This window comes from Aedes aegypti, chromosome 1, assembly GCF_002204515.2.
Source record: "Aedes aegypti strain LVP_AGWG chromosome 1, AaegL5.0 Primary Assembly, whole genome shotgun sequence".
NCBI lineage: Eukaryota > Metazoa > Arthropoda > Insecta > Diptera > Culicidae > Aedes > Aedes aegypti.
Window position 1 is genome coordinate 139,983,743 of NC_035107.1, and position 16,893 is coordinate 140,000,635.

Here is a 16,893-nt window from a genome sequence, read left to right on the forward strand (position 1 = left end):
TAAAAAATTATACGATTTACGGAAGTGAAACATCATGGTCACAAACAATCTAGTTGTGGATTATTTTTTCAAACAATTAACAACCGTTGAAAAATTTTGAATATTTTCCCTATTTTTAATTTGATGATTGCAACACTAGTATAATATTATTAACAATTAACCTTTATGTTATAAAAAAATTCTTAGCGACAGTGGAGCTGAACCTCAAGCGTAATTTTGTAACTAAAGTAGAAATATTTGGAAAAACACTTTCTTTCTTCAACTTTGAAAGAAGAAAGCGCTTCTGGAACGTTGCAACTTTGAAGTTTTGAAGAAACGATTTTATCATGAGTTGAAAAAACATTGGGTTATTGGCCAAACTGTAAACAAGAAATTATATCATATTAGATTCTCGATTGCTATGCCACTGTTCAACACATGGGCAAGAACAAAATCTGAAAATCAATCCAATGGCTTACCGTAGAAAAACATTTGCGAGATTTTAAAGAAGATAAATTTTAACTTCTGGAATCACAACATGCGGGCCACACTACTTCAATATTTAAAATCACTCCGCGGGCCGCACAACACCTTGCTGAGGGCCGCATGCGGCCCGCGGGCCGCAGTTTGGTGACCACTGATTTAACGTGTAGTGTCTTTTTTATGTACGTATATCGCCTCCACTTTTGTACGTAGAAGGCCTCTTCGCGACATCTTATAAGTGAAATTTTGCACATACAAAGCCTCCAGGTGATTTCGTTATACGTACATTTTGGTTGTCTGGGAGAGCACGTATCAATCGTAGAACTGGCGATACTAACATTACGTTTCTGATAAAAACTGTTCAAATGCCTCCTCGTTAATCTTCCGATTAAAGTTGACTACTTTTAAAATGATTGAGATCCGTAAAAAGAAGTTATTACAAGTGCGGAAACGCTAACAGAAGTGCGCAATTGAATCAAATCGGGTAGGTGTCTACTTCCCGTAAAAATCGGCGTGCCGTTTTACGACCATTTGGGTTCCTACCAGTTGGAACAGGTTCGTACAGTCTCAGCCCCAACCTTCCTTTGAGGGCTTTTCGTGGCGATCCTTTAGAATGCTGTTACACTTACTGATACGTCTACAACTATTGCACGGCAGTGGTGTTGTCCAGCATGCCGCATTTCCAAAGAAAAACGTGAAACGTGGAATCCATTAGAAGATTCTGGGAAAATCATGCCACAGAATTCAATCGGACTGTAAGTTTTGTATATGTATTTTATACGGCTTAAGTTGATTTCCAACCCGGTGATCTTGTTTAGGAATAAATTAAATACTGGTAGAGGAAAAGACGATGAATTTCTTGCAGAAGCTTCCAAGTTAATCGAAAACAACTGAAAAACGATGTACTTTATATTACTATATAAATACAGTATTACTTTTGGTTTGATATGCTTAGGTAGCCATGACTTTTGTGAGCTGAACATGTATGAATCTATATAAATAAAAATGGAGTGGTGTTTGTATGTCACGAAATGGCTTGAGAACGGCTGAACGGATTGACGCAAGTTTTTAACTGTTACACTCCACAAGGGATGCGATGTGTTCGTGCGAGGAAAAAGTTCGGAAAAGTCTCCGGAATAATTGGGAAAACGGGACAAGACTAACGTGTCATTTTATATGGGGGAATTCTTGACGATTTCCAACAGCCTACTTGATGGCAAGACGAAGTTTGCCGGGACCACTAGTATTCAATAAATATGGATTTATCTTATATCGTCTATTAGTAAAATCGATTTGGAACGAGATAAAATAATATCATCTTCTCCAAATTTTGCTCTCAGGTACTTGAAAAACTTCAATATCATTTGGTGGAAAGATATATTTTTTTGAGGTGCTCATAGTTGAGATACAAGGCATACAAATTTTAAGATGAAAAACTCAAATAACATGAAAACTATAAGAAATACAACTTTGGTATGTTCAGCAAAGTTGTAGCAAATGATAAGTATAAAAACTTTGTAGAACATAGTAGGCCACTAAAACTAAAAAATAAAACACTTAAGAGCAAAAAACGATTTTTTATTAAAAATACTTAATTATCTCGGCTTTCAAGCAAAACCGAGAAAAAGTTTGTTCGGCAAAGTTGTTTCTATGATCATTTGCTACAACTTTGCTGAACATACCAACTTACCATTCGTTAAAATAAAAAAGTTGGCGTATACGTCACTCTTGCGATCACCGTAAAAATTTTTTTGATCCGTACATTTTGTAGTACTGAAAATTCTGAACATATTCTCAGAAGAAACTATAACTCTAAAATCAATAAATCTTGACGAAAACCTCATGTCCGCCTAAATTAGCTTCCTGGACCAGTGTGCACTGATTGTACGTGCATTCAGTGTTGAGCGCAAATCCTAAGATGGCGCCCGCTTGATTTTTGGTGAACTTCAGAAGCTGCTGAACTTTAAACCCTGTGTTAGATTGATTTCAAGGTGAGTATGCTTTGAATACCGAAGAATCCCTGCATTACTTCATATATTATATCTGATTTAAATATTACTTCGAAGATCTCTTCAGGAGTTTGTCTTGAAATGTTCACGAACTTTATAAGTAATCCTTTCAACAATTTCATTTTAAATATCTTAAAAAATTAAATCTGGAATTTTTCAGATAAATTACATTGAAGATTCCGTCAAGAATACCTCCAAAGATCGTTTTAGACATTTTTCAGTGAAGTTTAAAACTCTAAAATATATTCCATTGATTTTCCTAGGACTACCTCCAGCATTCCCGTTTGGAACACATTCAAAAAATAACATTTTTTGCAGAAATTCCTATTTATTTTGCTTTTGGGAAAAATTACTCAAAGAATTCTTTAAACAATTTTTCCAGTCATTCATTTAGTTATGTCTCCAGGAAAATTTCAAAGATTTTTTTCAGAATAATTTGGAAAAGAATTTTGAGAAAAAAAAAATCCTACAGTAACCTCAGATGAAACTTGTATGAGTTCTAAGTATACCTTCATGAGTTTCTACAAAGGTCTCTGAAAGAACTTCTATATTGTTGATAAAATTCAGCCTAGAATTTTCTTGATAAATTTCTAAGATAACTGAAAAAAAAATCTCTGACTAATGTGGGAAAAGTTCATTATAGATAGCATCGAACAATACCTGAAGGATATTTTGAGCAATTCCTGATAGAAATCCTGGATGAAGTGTGAAAAAGAATCGTAATGAAAATGCCTACAATAAATGAAAAAAATCGGCGTAGAAATTATTGTAGGGAACATCTGAACAATCGCAAGTTTTTTTTTGTTTTCAGGGTAATTTCTGTGAAAATTACTGCAGGATTTTTTAAATTCGGAAATAAACCTTCGTGGAAGCGTTAGAGTTCTCTAAGATTTTCTGGACCAAATTCTAAAGAAATTCTTGGAAGCTGGTAGCATTCCTGGAAATATTCTAGAAGAAATCACTAGCCTCGGGATCGTAGAAAATTATTATTAATAACTTGTGGAATAATAATAGTCTCTGAAGGTTTCTCTTGAGTCTAGAGTTTTGTACCAGGATTCCCTCCAAGAAAATTAATGCAGATTGGAATGTTTGCTCTCTTTGTACGTTTGTAATTTTAAAAAGTGTCACATAGATAAAGGTGGAAAAGATGGATTATTTTTCACGTTGAAATTAATAGTTTGAATGTATTTTGTCAAAATAATGAAAAGTTTAAAATAAGAATAAATATGTGTTATGTATCGCGATACCTCCCAAACTTCAATATCGAGTTAGGGAGAGTTTACGGTATGTTTCATATGCTCATGAACGACACTCAACTGGAACTGTACTCGCCTTTAACAACATCGCAATCTTAAGTTCTGCTTCTTTCTCTAAGCATGTTTTCTGTTGAATGTATTAAAATCATTTGAAGGACTAAACATGTCAATTAGTTCGACGCGGAAGGTCCCATAAGAAATCAATGGATTGCGCCATTAAAGGAAGCATGATTAAAACATACCTCCACTAAGGGAACAGTGTTCCTTTTATTGGTGCAAAGATTTATGCAGGGAAATTTTTCCTCCCCTTAGTTATGCTACCTTTCCGCGATGGGAGGGCATAATCCATTAGCCAATATGATCGCGGCACTGGGCTAATGGATTATGCTAGTCGTAACCGGATGTGATCTAACAGACACTCTGCGTCGTTTATATATATATATAATACCAGCTTCATTTTCGCAAAGTTTATAGGTAGAAAGTAGGCATTGTGAAGCATTGCATTTGCCACCGAAAAGTGAATCTTGTAGGAAACTGTAATAGAAGCTTAAGGTAACTTTACTCTTAAATATTCTTAAATAATGACTATGGTAAGTAATACGCTGAGATCGATCATTAGGGTACAATTGCTAGTTTAGAGAAATTGTTGAACAGACAAGGATGTTTAAATGAAATAACCAATAAATACTTTTAACAACAAAAAGAAAATGAACTAGAACAACTTCTAAACAGCCTAATTTTGTTAAGACTTGACGACAATTGACATTTAAGACTCTAATCTTACGTAGAAGACAGGAGTAATCAGAATAGCAATTAAATGACAAATTATCCAAAACTTTTTCGACTAGACAGTATTAGTAATGACACTACTATTTCAAACAAATTCTGATAGAGCTGCTGATTTTCACAATGCTTCCTTTTTTCAGAAGCGAGGGAATATGGGTATTTTTCAAAAACTACCACGTCACAATACTAATAAAAAAACAGTGTTCATGTGGGCACCATAGCCTAGTCCGTCTGAGTATTGGTCCTGGTAGAGGGGAAACTTGGCAAAAGCCAGACCGAGGGTTCAGCCTTGACAAGTTAAGCTGTCAGGCAGCTCCAACTGAATACCATACAAAAAAGAAAAAAGAAACGCGTATACTATAAAAACACCGTACTTTTTAGCCAGTGTTTCACAAAATACTTTGTTTTTAAGAAAAATCAATGTCTTCCATTCGATGCCTATACAGGGTGTCTACTCATTTACAGAAATGAAATTCCCTGTGTTTTCCAGGTTTTAAAAAATAATTCTAGGTTAAAGAAATTCCCCAAAACATACGAATAGTTCATTTAAGATGATTAAAAACCTTTTTTTATCAAATGAAAGGTATCTTCAAAAATAAATTTATCTAGGAAAAAAATCAAAAAAAAAATGGTGATTTTTGTTGTTTACCACGAAAATCAAGAATGTTTATCCAATGATCTGAAAGGGCCTTTCTCATATCCTTTCTCTTAAAATGGTATTCATATGTACAGGGTGTCCGCAAATTATCCGAACAGCAAAATATTGGAAAGATGATCTCGCATTGAAAACAATGAAAAAGTCAATGTCCATGTACCATTTATAATTCAACTACAGGTATGTTCCGTTTTTATCACGTTCCGATTTTGTCACGCTCCGATTTTGTCACGTTCCGATTTCGTCAACAAATTATTCCGTTTTTATCAACACACAAAATTGGATATTTTTTAATTTTCAAAATGTTTCGAATATAAACTAAATACTTGTTTTGAAGCAATTGAGATGCTTTTTAATAGCCTCAGAATTGAATTTTCGACATTTTGTTAATATTGAGCGTCTACGATACATGGTAGGTGTCAAGTCATATACGATTCAATAAGGTTTGACTCCTTCTTATGCAATTATTCAATTGGAGTTTTCAAACTAAGCATGGTCTGTTGGACAAGATTGACCCATCCTTCAACAATCGAAAGTTGCTCTGGCCACGTCCTAGCAACAACTCGAATTTGTGATAAGTTGAATACGTTCTTAAGAGAGTTGTAGAGACCTCTCATTTTTCTTATACAGTCGAATTTTGTTCGTTGCACTATCATTAGGTCGTCTTCGTTTTAATTGGGCTTTCGTTAGGTGGGCTAGAGCCCAGTAAAAACAAAGATAATCGTCAATTTTTAACAAAATCTCGATTTACCAATGTTGGTAACCCTGAATTTTTATTGTATCCGATTTTTTTGGCAGCTGAAAACTCAGCCCGATTAGTGAAAGTCTTTCACTAGGTGGGCTACCGGTTTAGTGCAACGAACGAAAGTTGACTGATATGGCATAAAAGAATTTTCTATGTAAATTTGATAGACATATATACCCCCCTACCAATATGGTTTGATTTTTCGTATTAAAATAAAAAAAATTGTATGGCACTCAAGATATCTTAAATCACCTTGCCTCTCTCCATAACCGCTTACACTGATAGGCAAAATAAAGTGCCCACCTTACCAGTTTTCGAATTTCTCTCATTGATTTGGTTCAAATTAAAGTTAACACACCTAAACCTTTTGTAATATATTATTTTTGATGTTCTTTTAAAGTTGCACTTACGAAATTTTGATAAAAAAAAAAATTTACTCAAAGAAAAAGAAAATCAATTTGTATTGAAAAAAAAGTAGTGACAAAAATAAGTGCCCACTTCCTTCTTAGCTCCAGAAAAGATGATTTAAGAAAAATAAAAAGCAATTTAATAGTTAATGTGTCCTCCTTTGGCCTTAAGGACTTGCTGGAGGCGCTTCGGCATGCTTTTCACCAGGTTTTGTAGGTGTTGTGGATCTAGTTCTTCCCAGGCGCGCTCCAAGGCTTCAAAATAATTATTTTTGTTGGTAACACCGGTTTTTTCAACCCTGGCATCGAATATAGCCCACAAATTCTCGATGGGGTTGAGGTCTGGGCTTTGTGGAGGCCATTCCAACGGTTTAATCCGACAAGACCGGAATAAAGACTTGGTCTTCTACAAAACCTGGTGAAAAGCATGCCGAAGCGCCTCCAGCAAGTCCTTAAGGCCAAAGGAGGACACATTAACTATTAAATTGCTTTTTATTTTTCTTAAATCATCTTTTCTGGAGCTAAGAAGGAAGTGGGCACTTATTTTTGTCACTACTTTTTTTTCAATACAAATTGATTTTCTTTTTCTTTGAGTAAAATTCTTTTTTTTATCAAAATTTCGTAAGTGCAACTTTAAAATAATATCAAAAATAAAATATCAAAGAGGATTTAAGTGTGTTAACTTTAATTTGAACCAAATCAATGAGAGAAGTGCGAAAACTGGTAAGGTGGGCACTTTATTTTGCCTCTCAGTGTATATGATTAATTGACGATCCCATATATGTTCAGTTCTTTTTGATAAGGAGAATGGGAATGAACTCAAGAATTTGTGGGCAACGGCAAGAGACATGATTGAGTTTATTTTATTTTTGATAAGGCTGTCGACCTTGTCATATTTTGGACATTATTTTCTATCTCTCAAACTCGATAGCATTACATAAACTATAGCAAACAGCAATTGATTAAATCCTGTTCCAAGGGAAAGGGAAGAGGTCCTGAAAAACTAAGCAATCTGTAGAAGATTTTGTTGCCATCCCAAATTTGCTGGAATCTTGATCTATGAGCAGACATGAATCCCTTACCCACATGGAGACTAAAAGGTTAATTAGGAGTCTTAAAACAATAGCCATACGCTTGTTCAGAAAACTTTACAAAAGAATTTTTTACCAAAAAGTTTTTATTTGGTGATGCTTGTTCTAGAGCTTGTACACTTTTGTGTTTTTGATGAACTTATACATAAATAAAAATGGAATGGTGTTTCTACGTCACGAAATGCCTTAAGAATGGCCTGATAGACTTACATGATTATTTCACTGATGTATTGGTCAAGTGTTCTAACGTGTTTGAGTGGAGGAAACGATTTGAAAAATTATCTGAAACAATTGGAAAAACACCTGGAAGCTAATCTGTCGTTTTGTATGGGAGATTGCATGACATTTTTCAGCAGCCTACTTGATGGCAAAACAAACCTTGACGGGACCACTAGTATTTAATATAATTTTTACTCAAAAGAAAACTAGAACTAAATGTTAGTTTATTGCCAGTCTATTTGTGATCTAACTTAAAGCTGAAAGGCGATGGTGGCGCTGTTCTAGATTGGCGATAAGTGCATCCTTGTCGAAGTTGGTAGTAATAACTTTAAAAGAAATATCACCACGATAATTTTACTGTTAAATTTAGCAATTCAAAGTTCCTGTAAGTATTAATTTCAATTTGCAAAGCTTTCGTAATATAACTCCATATTTAATCATCAATCGGATGTGATCAAAAATGCAAAAAATGTACCTTGGCAAAAAAGCTCTCAGTTGATAACTGCGGAAGTGTTTATAAGAACACTAAGCTGAGAAGAAGGCTCTTTCTCAGTTGGGATGTAATGCCATAAAGCAGAAGAAGAAGCAGAAGCATGAGGAGGAACAGTAGAAAAAAAAAGTTATTTCTTGTTTGATCTTTCTTTAACAGAAAGCAATAAGCAGCTTGCCCCACTTATATGTAGTTATTTTTACAAATATGGCGTACCTTGGGATGCAAAGGACATTTATGTGATTATCGTTTCAATATTCTATATTACATTCATTGAAATTCTAACCAAAAAACTAAAACTATTAATGATTTATTACAAAATCATATTGATTGATAGGAGTTGGCAATCAACTTCCATTACGAACCTATAAGAATGAACAATCTAAATGCTCCTCACAGCTTCTAAACATCAATTCTGTGCATTTATATTATGAAAATCCCGACAAACCTGCAATTTTCATTTCAAATTTGTAAAATATTTTGTCTAAGAAAATTATTCCGTTTTTGTCAACTGAAAATCGCCGATCGTGTTGATAAAAACGGAACATACCTGTATATGTTAACACAAAATACAACTTTAAAAATTTCAAAATAATTGCCTGTAACTGCGATAGGCAAATTTAAATTTTTCGGAGACGTTTTTTTCTGAGGGCCGCTAGTCATGATTTGTTATCCCTAAAACCTAAAAGAGATGAATCCAAATGTCCTATTATTATTTGAAGTAATCTACTAGTGGCTTCAAGTTAGACTGGAAATAGAAAATTGTGCGGTTCAAATCCAGTGAGTTCTATGGACTTTTCTCTTATGTCATAAAACTCGGAAAACAGTTCCTTTTAAGACATCTCAATACATTTGGGTTCGTTTTACAATTATTTGAAATCGGAAATGTGTCAAACTTACTTCTTAAGAATATAATAAGCCAATGTTTGAAACAATGCAAGAATATCGAACATATTATGCTTGATTGTATAGAGCCATGTCTTCAAAGTTTGTACGGATAATTTGCGGACACCCTATATGGACTTCATTGACGTACCCACAATATTTTTCTGAAGAGCGTTTTGCATTTTTTCTCTGGGGAAATTAAGGCTGGTAGTATGATCGAATTAGAAATAATTACTTTAGACACTTCTAGTCAAAAAAAAACGAGACCATACATATATTATGGATAATAAGAGATACTTAACAGGAGGCACGAGATGAGAGTTTGATTGCTACATTGGACAGACATTTTTCTATGTATAACTCTAAGGGCCTTTTTGGAATTTCTTATGACATTACCAGTATAACAGCTTGATTTACTATAGATCTCTTTCACGTATTACTCCGCAGATCTCTTCAGGAGTTTGTTTTGATTTTTTTCATGAAAATTCTAAATAATTATTCCAAAAAAAATTGTTATATACCTTCAATAATTCAATCTGGATTTTTTATAAGGTAACCACATCAGGAATCATCCATCCAAAAATTATTTCATTGGTTTCTCTAGGACTTCCTCCAGCATTTCCATTTAGATAATCTTCAAAAACTAATACAGTAATTCCTCCAATTTTCTTTTCGAATAATTTTCATTGAATTCTTTATTTATTTTCTAGTCATTTATCAAGCAAAATTTTTAGATTGTTTTGGAAAAAAATCTGCGTTTAATTTTGAAAGAAAATTATGAAGTAATTTTGTGTGAGTTCTAAGTACGACTTCCTTGAATTCCTTCGAGGATCTCTGAAAGACCTCCTAAATGTTTGATAAAGTTCTTCCGAAAAAATATAAACAAATATTATCTCCAAATAATATTCTACAAGACGTTTTGATGGAAATTATTGAAGTGTTTGGACCGAATCCCTGAACCTTGAATAAAGTTTTAAAAAATCTATGGAGATTGGGAGATTGTACAGAAAAAATATCAAAGGAATGTTTGAACCGGAATATGTTGATGATATGCTGGAGACATTCCAAGAGAAGCTTCTGAAGGAACTTCATGAGGAATCCTAGAAACAAATTTATCGAAGAGTTCTTTGAAAAGTTTATAATAGACATCATCGAATAACGCCTGAAGAATTTTTGAGCAATTACTGAAAGTAATCGAGGATAAATATTTAAAAAAATCCATATGAAAATGCCTGGAATATATGAAAAAATCGGCTTAGGAATTATTGTAGGTTTTTGTGGTAAAGTGTAGAAACGAATAAACTTTTGTGGAATCGTTAGAGCACTCTAAGATTTTTGGATCAAATCCTGAAGAAATTATTCTAATCATCCATTGAAATATCGCAGGTAGCGTCCCTGAAGAAATTTATGAAAGTATTCAAAAAGAAATCACTGGAGATATTACTAGAAATCCTGAAGCATTCTGAATATATGAGATAAATATCATTAAAAGCTTGTGGAATAATAGGTTTTGTAGGTTTCTCTGAAGCCTCTAGAATTTTGCACCAGATGTTTATTTATTTTGTATAATAGGCGAAAAAACCATTTTGTATTTTTTTTAAGTTTTCAGCTTAGCAACTGCTAATGAACGACACTCAACTGGAACTGTACTTGCCTTTGCAAATTTAGCAACCTTAAGTTCTGAATCCTTGTCTAAACATGTTTTATACTGATTAATTAAAAATCGTTAAAAGGACTGACATGTTTGCTCCACACCGCTCATTCGATCCTAGATCAAATTCTGAGTGTCTTCCCAAAATTTGAGCTCATTCGGATGAAAACTGAGACTGCACAAGCCCTTTGAAGTTTATATGGGAAAAACAAGCAGTTCATTCAATCGGTCATAGTGTTTGCCCATGTGCTCTTGGGGATTGGAACTACATTGTTACAGATTTGAGATACATTTATCACTTGTAATTCATAATTTATGATCACTTGTAATGCCTACGAATATTGATGGTTGAGACCAACAGTGTTTTGAAATTTATGAAACTTGTTTGCTTTATAGTATGGAAACTTCTAATGTTGTTTACACCTATTATAATAATCAGACCGAATATTGCTTGTAAATCTGGTTAACATTGATCATAATTAATTATCTAAAAGATATATCGTCTAACTCAAACCTCTGTAGGGGTATGTGGCGGGACCATCATCATCATCACCTATGTTTATGACCAAATAAATCACTGACACTGAATCACCTACGGTAACTAGATACATGTTTACCAGACATTGCACCAGACGTAATCATCACCGATGATTGGATCCTGGGATCGAATGCTCTCATAAAATGGGCAAGATTTAATGCATGCCTAGATTCAAACAAGATGAGCGCGTACAATCGATCTTGCTCAGGTAGCAGCTTTTGGAGTGAGATTTTTTGAAGACTGGTTTTTGTAGTAATCTTGGATTCTAGAAGGAGTCTACATGAATAGGTGAAGGAATTCTTGCAGGATTTCTTGGAAAACCAGATAGATTTCTTAAAAAAAATCAAGAATAAACCTTTGTGATCTTTTTTTTTTTGGAGAGAAATCCTGAGAATTCGGTTGAAGGATTAATGGAAAAATATCTGGCGGAAATCCTAGGAGAGTCATTGAAAAAAAAAATCAAAGTAATCACTGAGTAAATTGCCAGAGACAGTAACGTTAGAGTGGATTTCCTGGAGTAAATTCTGGAGAAGTTTCTCTGAGCATCGTTTGAAAAATCGCTGGAAAAATTTATGGGACATTTGGTAGATGAATCTCTAGAAGAATATCTGGAGTAGAAGTATTCCTGAAACTTTTCCTCAAGGAATTTAATAAGATGATGATCATGAAAACACATTGAAATAGTCGCGAAAGTTTTGAAAAGTTTTTATGGAGCCTTTAAAATGTTGAATCAGGATTAACAGCAAACAAAATAAGGAAAAGTGACTTCAGATATCAAAATAGAGACTTTAGAGACCTTCAATTAAAAATACTTTTAATGAAGACTTTTTGAAGACTTACAACCAAGTCTCTAAAAACAGACCTGCTACCATCCCTTTTTCATGAAAAAAGGGTGCAGAAACCGAGTATAAATATTACAATTGTACTTGCGTGAAATTTTGAAGATCACTTCACCTCTTTCCCCCTCTTAGAAATCCTTGCTACACCCATGTAATTATATTATGATAACTGACAAATCATACCTTAGTGCAATGCCTCTTCACTTCCGCCGATTGATCCGTTTCCAAATGCCATCCAACGACTATATCCACCACGTCATTAAAGTGAGGCTTGAAATGATTGTGGTACCTATTGCTAAGCTCTCCGACAATTTCGATGATGGCCACAAATGCCTCAACCGTATCGGCAGCTTCCAAGTAGTCTTTCAGCAAATCCAACAACATTCCGGCCATGTCTTTCAGATCGTCAGCAGTATCAAGGGCAACGGTTTTCTTCAAAGCTCTAAGCATTGCGCGTCTTAACTTCTTGGAATATTTGTAATACTTCGCGATCCAAGCTCGGTAAACATTGAAATCGTTCCGGGACACGTATCCCATCATCCCGAACACATCCGCCACAGCTTCCACACAGTCCCGGGGTCCATTTTCCAGCACCGACATTATTCCGTCTGCCAGAATGTCGAATGATTTCCGCACATAGGAGGTATTGCACGGTTCTAAGACTACGACACCCAACTTGGAGCACAAATCCAGACAAGTCTTGACGTCCGTTTCCTGGCATAGGCGCCGCAGTAACTTGGATATGCGCATATCCTCCGGCAGGTTCGCTTGTAGCTGTTTGTTCAGTTCCTGCGAATTAAATCCCATCGCCAGAGCATCACCGTATTGTTTCTGGTTATCTTTACGCTTCGTAATGGTGCGAGAGCTTTGATATCGCTTTCCGCCTCCTCGTCCTCCGCCACTGTCCTTATCACCAACATATTCTCGCTTGGATTTCCTCTCGACCACAAAGTCATGATAGTAATCTCCGCCCGCCTTCCGATCCGCACCCATCAGGTTATCTTCCATTGCGTTTGGAATTGGTCCTCTTACTTTGCTATCATTTCCAGGAATGCCTGCAATCAAAACATTGAGAGTATTGCGAGTCCAATCCGAATAATTTACCCAAGAAATTACGCTCACATAAGTCCACTACACAACTGATGGGTTGTCCAACGTTTGCTGCACTAATCGCACTTTACTTTCCGAATGAAAACGGTATTATTTTTGCGAAATATCGAACAAAATAGCGACCACAAAATAATCCAGTTGCGAAATCCACACAAATTTTATACTTTCGATTTGACAGATCACACGCGCGAACTGACTGTCGAAAGCAGATGTTTTTATCAATGTGCTTCAGTCGAGAGGTGCGGTTGCTCGGTGGGGCACGGAAGTCGTCTCTTTCATTCTCTCTGCGTTCTTTAGCGTAGACGCGACATGACGTCAAATCTGCGGTTGCAAGCGAACGAAAAAGATGGCTAGTTTTCTTCAAATCGCACCTGTGCACTCGGAAACATCGTGTTTTCATGCACAGGTGTCAATGTGTGCGTGTTTACGAGATGCACAGTAAAATCGAAACAGGAAAATATGATGTTTCTGCAACTCAAAGCACGTCCCGAGTAAAAGTTTTGATTCTTTAATTAATTTTTATATCTCGATTACTTTTTCAATTCGACATAAGTAACTTTCATACGGTTTTGGGAAAGTTAATTAAGAAGAATCACAACCTTTCTTCTAAAACTGTTTTAAAATGAATCCTCTTTTTAACATTTTTTTACCGTGTACATCGCTTAAATTTTGCATGCAATAAGCTCGCGTTAAAACTCAAGGTAGTTCCTATCACTTCCCACAAAAATTGTATGACAAAATGATAAGCCGTTTCAATCAGTTACTTACGACGTTTTTGTACCAGTTTAAGATCGACTCAAGTAGTGTTTTGTTTTGATTCGTGGTTAAGTCACTTTGTCTCCCATACAACGGAGCGGCGACAGTAGTGGTTAGGTTGCGATAGTGGAGAATCTTACTTTCGTCGTTTTGTAAATCCTGAAATTAAACGTTCCAAAAGTGAAAAATCGAGTTGGTTTAGAGCGGAACGTGTAGAATTTCGTCTGCAAAACACGTAAGATTGATAAAGTAAGTTTGTATACTTTTCTGACTTGAGTCTGTTTTAATAAGTCTTCGAGATTTTATCTTTTTTATTTTTTGGCTTTATTGTACGGAGATTTCCAGATTGGACACGGCGGTTCTAAACCGCCGTTCCTCAAATCGCCGTCCAAATCGTCGGTCGATGAAAGAGAGAGATGTATTCGAAATTGACTGACACTCTGACATTTTTGTATACACCATTGCCGTTGGTGCAACACGTAAGTGAGATTGCCTCTTCACTACCACGATTTTTGTGTGGTTTGTCTTGATTCCTTTTGACATTTTTTTTTATGTTTGTTATGCTACGAGCTGGAGGGAAGCATATTTGGAGGGGCGTTTTGATGCATATTTGGAAAATTTGATTTTGGTAAAGTTTTCAATTACTTTGATTTCAAACAAAAATTTAGAAATGTGTTCGAAACTGGACTTCAATGTAATGGTTATATCTAGAATCGTCTCTTCACAGATGTTTTATGTTTATCGTGATGCAATTTTCGAGAACTTTCTTTGTGTTGGTAAACATTGGCACATTATTGAACAGCATGCATAAAACAAATTTGGTTTTGTGTTGGAAATAACTGATTAAGGCCGGTTTGCTACTGACAAGAAAAGCAATCGCCTATCTCGATGCGTGGAAAATTTCTCCCAAGAAATGGTCAAGAAAATCACTTTTTTCTGATCGCAGTACGCAGTTGAGAAGAAATGTCACTTCAAAGGGGCTCTCTGTAGGAAATTTCTTGACCCTTTCAGTCAAGGAATTTCTTTACTTTTCTTGAGCGAAACAGCATACTTAGCTTTAATCTCGAGTCGAAAAGGTTGCAACAATGTTGTGCCCTGTGATTGTCATGACAATTTTGCTTCTGATTGTATCCCTATCCGTAACAGTATGGATAAACGGGTTGTGAGCGACTTGCTTTGTTGCTTGTTTTTCGTCTCCTTTGATGATAATTTGATTCACTGGCTATCACCATTGCGTGATATGTAGATGAAGATCTCTTCATCATAGCTCAAAGACGAAATATATGTTGGGAAAATTGCATTTTGCATTATTTAGACACTGGTTTAGGCTAGTTTGCTACTGACAAGAAAAGCAATCGCCTATTTCGGTGCGTGAAAAATTTCTTCTCAGAAATGATCCAGAAAATCACATTTTTCTGATCGCAGTACGCAGTTGAGAATTCCTACTACTAGGATCCTACTCCGCTTCTTCGTCTACCGAAAATGCTAATGGGAAATCATCAGATAATGCACCCACTTCAAGTGATATGTCTGCCTCTGATTTTAATTTTATTACTGAACAATTGAATCTAATGATTGAAGCAATGTTCAAAGCCACCACTACACGCAGCGAACTGGACTATCAAAATTCATACATTTTTCCTTATGAAAGATGGAACGATTTTCCCAATACGAACGCTTTATGTATCGTTTTAGCATCACTCCACATTAAGGCGTCAAAAGGCGCGGGATGTACGCACGAGCCTATCAATCGCAAGGTCCTTGGTACGATTCCAGGTTGCCACGAAAACTATTTTTGTTTTCAAATTTCGGTTTTATAAGGCAAATTTATGAATTTCAACCCGATTCCTTGTGGCGAATTTTCATAAGGGGTTCCTATGTTTATCGATAGTACATTTGCCTGAGTGTATGACTGAAGCAGTCCAAGTTGGTGTAAAATTTACGAATAAAATTATTATTGGATTACGTTTTTCTAATGGATCCAAATAATAATTCAAATGTATTAAATTGGAATGCTCGTTCTCTGAATGGTAAAGAGGACGAGCTGTATAATTTTCTTACAGCTAATAACGTGCATATAGCAGTTATTACCGAAACTTATTTAAAACCTACATTCAAGCTAAAAAAAGATCCTAACTTTTTTGTTTATCGTAATGATCGACTTGATGGGGCATGTGGGGGAGTTGCAATCATCATTCATAGGCGTATAAAACATCAACTGTTTTTTATTTGAAACTAAAGTTTTTGAAACTTTAGGTGTTTCTGTTGAAACACAGCTTGGTAAATATATTTTCATAGCTGTCTATTTGCCTTTTCAATGCTCTGGACAGCAAGTTAATTTGCTCCAAACTGACTTGCGAAAATTGACTCGCTATAAGTCAAAAAATTTTGTCATTGGTGACTTTAATACCAAACATCGGTCATGGAATAATTCTCAAAGTAATTTCAACGGCAGAATTTTATTTGATGAGTGCTCTTGAGGATATTTCTCAATTCAATACCCTGATAGCCCTACATGTTTTTCCTCTTCTAGAAATCCTTCTACGATTGACTTGGTCTTAACCGACTCTAGTCATCTTTGTAGCCAATTAGTTACTCATGCTGATTTTGATTCTGATCATGTCCCTGTTACGTTTCAAATATCCCATGAAGCGATTCTCAATCGTACCAGCTCGACTTTCAATTATTTTCGGGCCGACTGTAATATATATGAAACGTATATTGACTCTAATCTTAATGTTAACATTTCATTACAAACTAAACTTGATATTGACAATGCTCTTGAAACTTCAATAAATTCCATTGTTGAAGCCAGGAGTATTGCAATTCCAAAATGTGAAGTTAAAGTTGAATCCGTGATAGGCGATGATCTTGATCCGTCTTAAAAACGTGAGGAGAAGGCAATTTCAACGCACTCGCGATCCTGCTATGAAAATTATATGGCAGGATTTGCAGAAAGAAATCAAGAAACGTTTTGCACAATTAAGAAACAAA

The 16,893-nt window shown here is 35.2% G+C and overlaps 1 protein-coding gene across 2 annotated transcripts in view; it reads right to left on the minus strand.

The window, feature by feature from the left end:
• Nucleotides 1-13,348, minus strand: part of LOC5580104 (serine/threonine-protein kinase Smg1) — a 136,661-nt gene extending 123,313 nt beyond the window's left edge. Inside the window, exons 1-2 of one of the 2 annotated variants that reach the window (XM_021848697.1) lie at nucleotides 13,156-13,348; nucleotides 12,217-13,088 (exon numbers count right to left, since the gene is read on the minus strand). In XM_021848697.1, the coding sequence (XP_021704389.1) occupies nucleotides 12,217-13,041 (825 nt within the window). In that variant the 5' untranslated portion in view covers nucleotides 13,042-13,088; nucleotides 13,156-13,348. Of the gene's footprint in view, nucleotides 1-12,216; nucleotides 13,089-13,149 lie in introns of both variants that reach the window. The other variant, XM_021848704.1, reaches the window with a different exon arrangement.
• Between the last annotated feature and the right edge of the window lie 3,545 nt (nucleotides 13,349-16,893).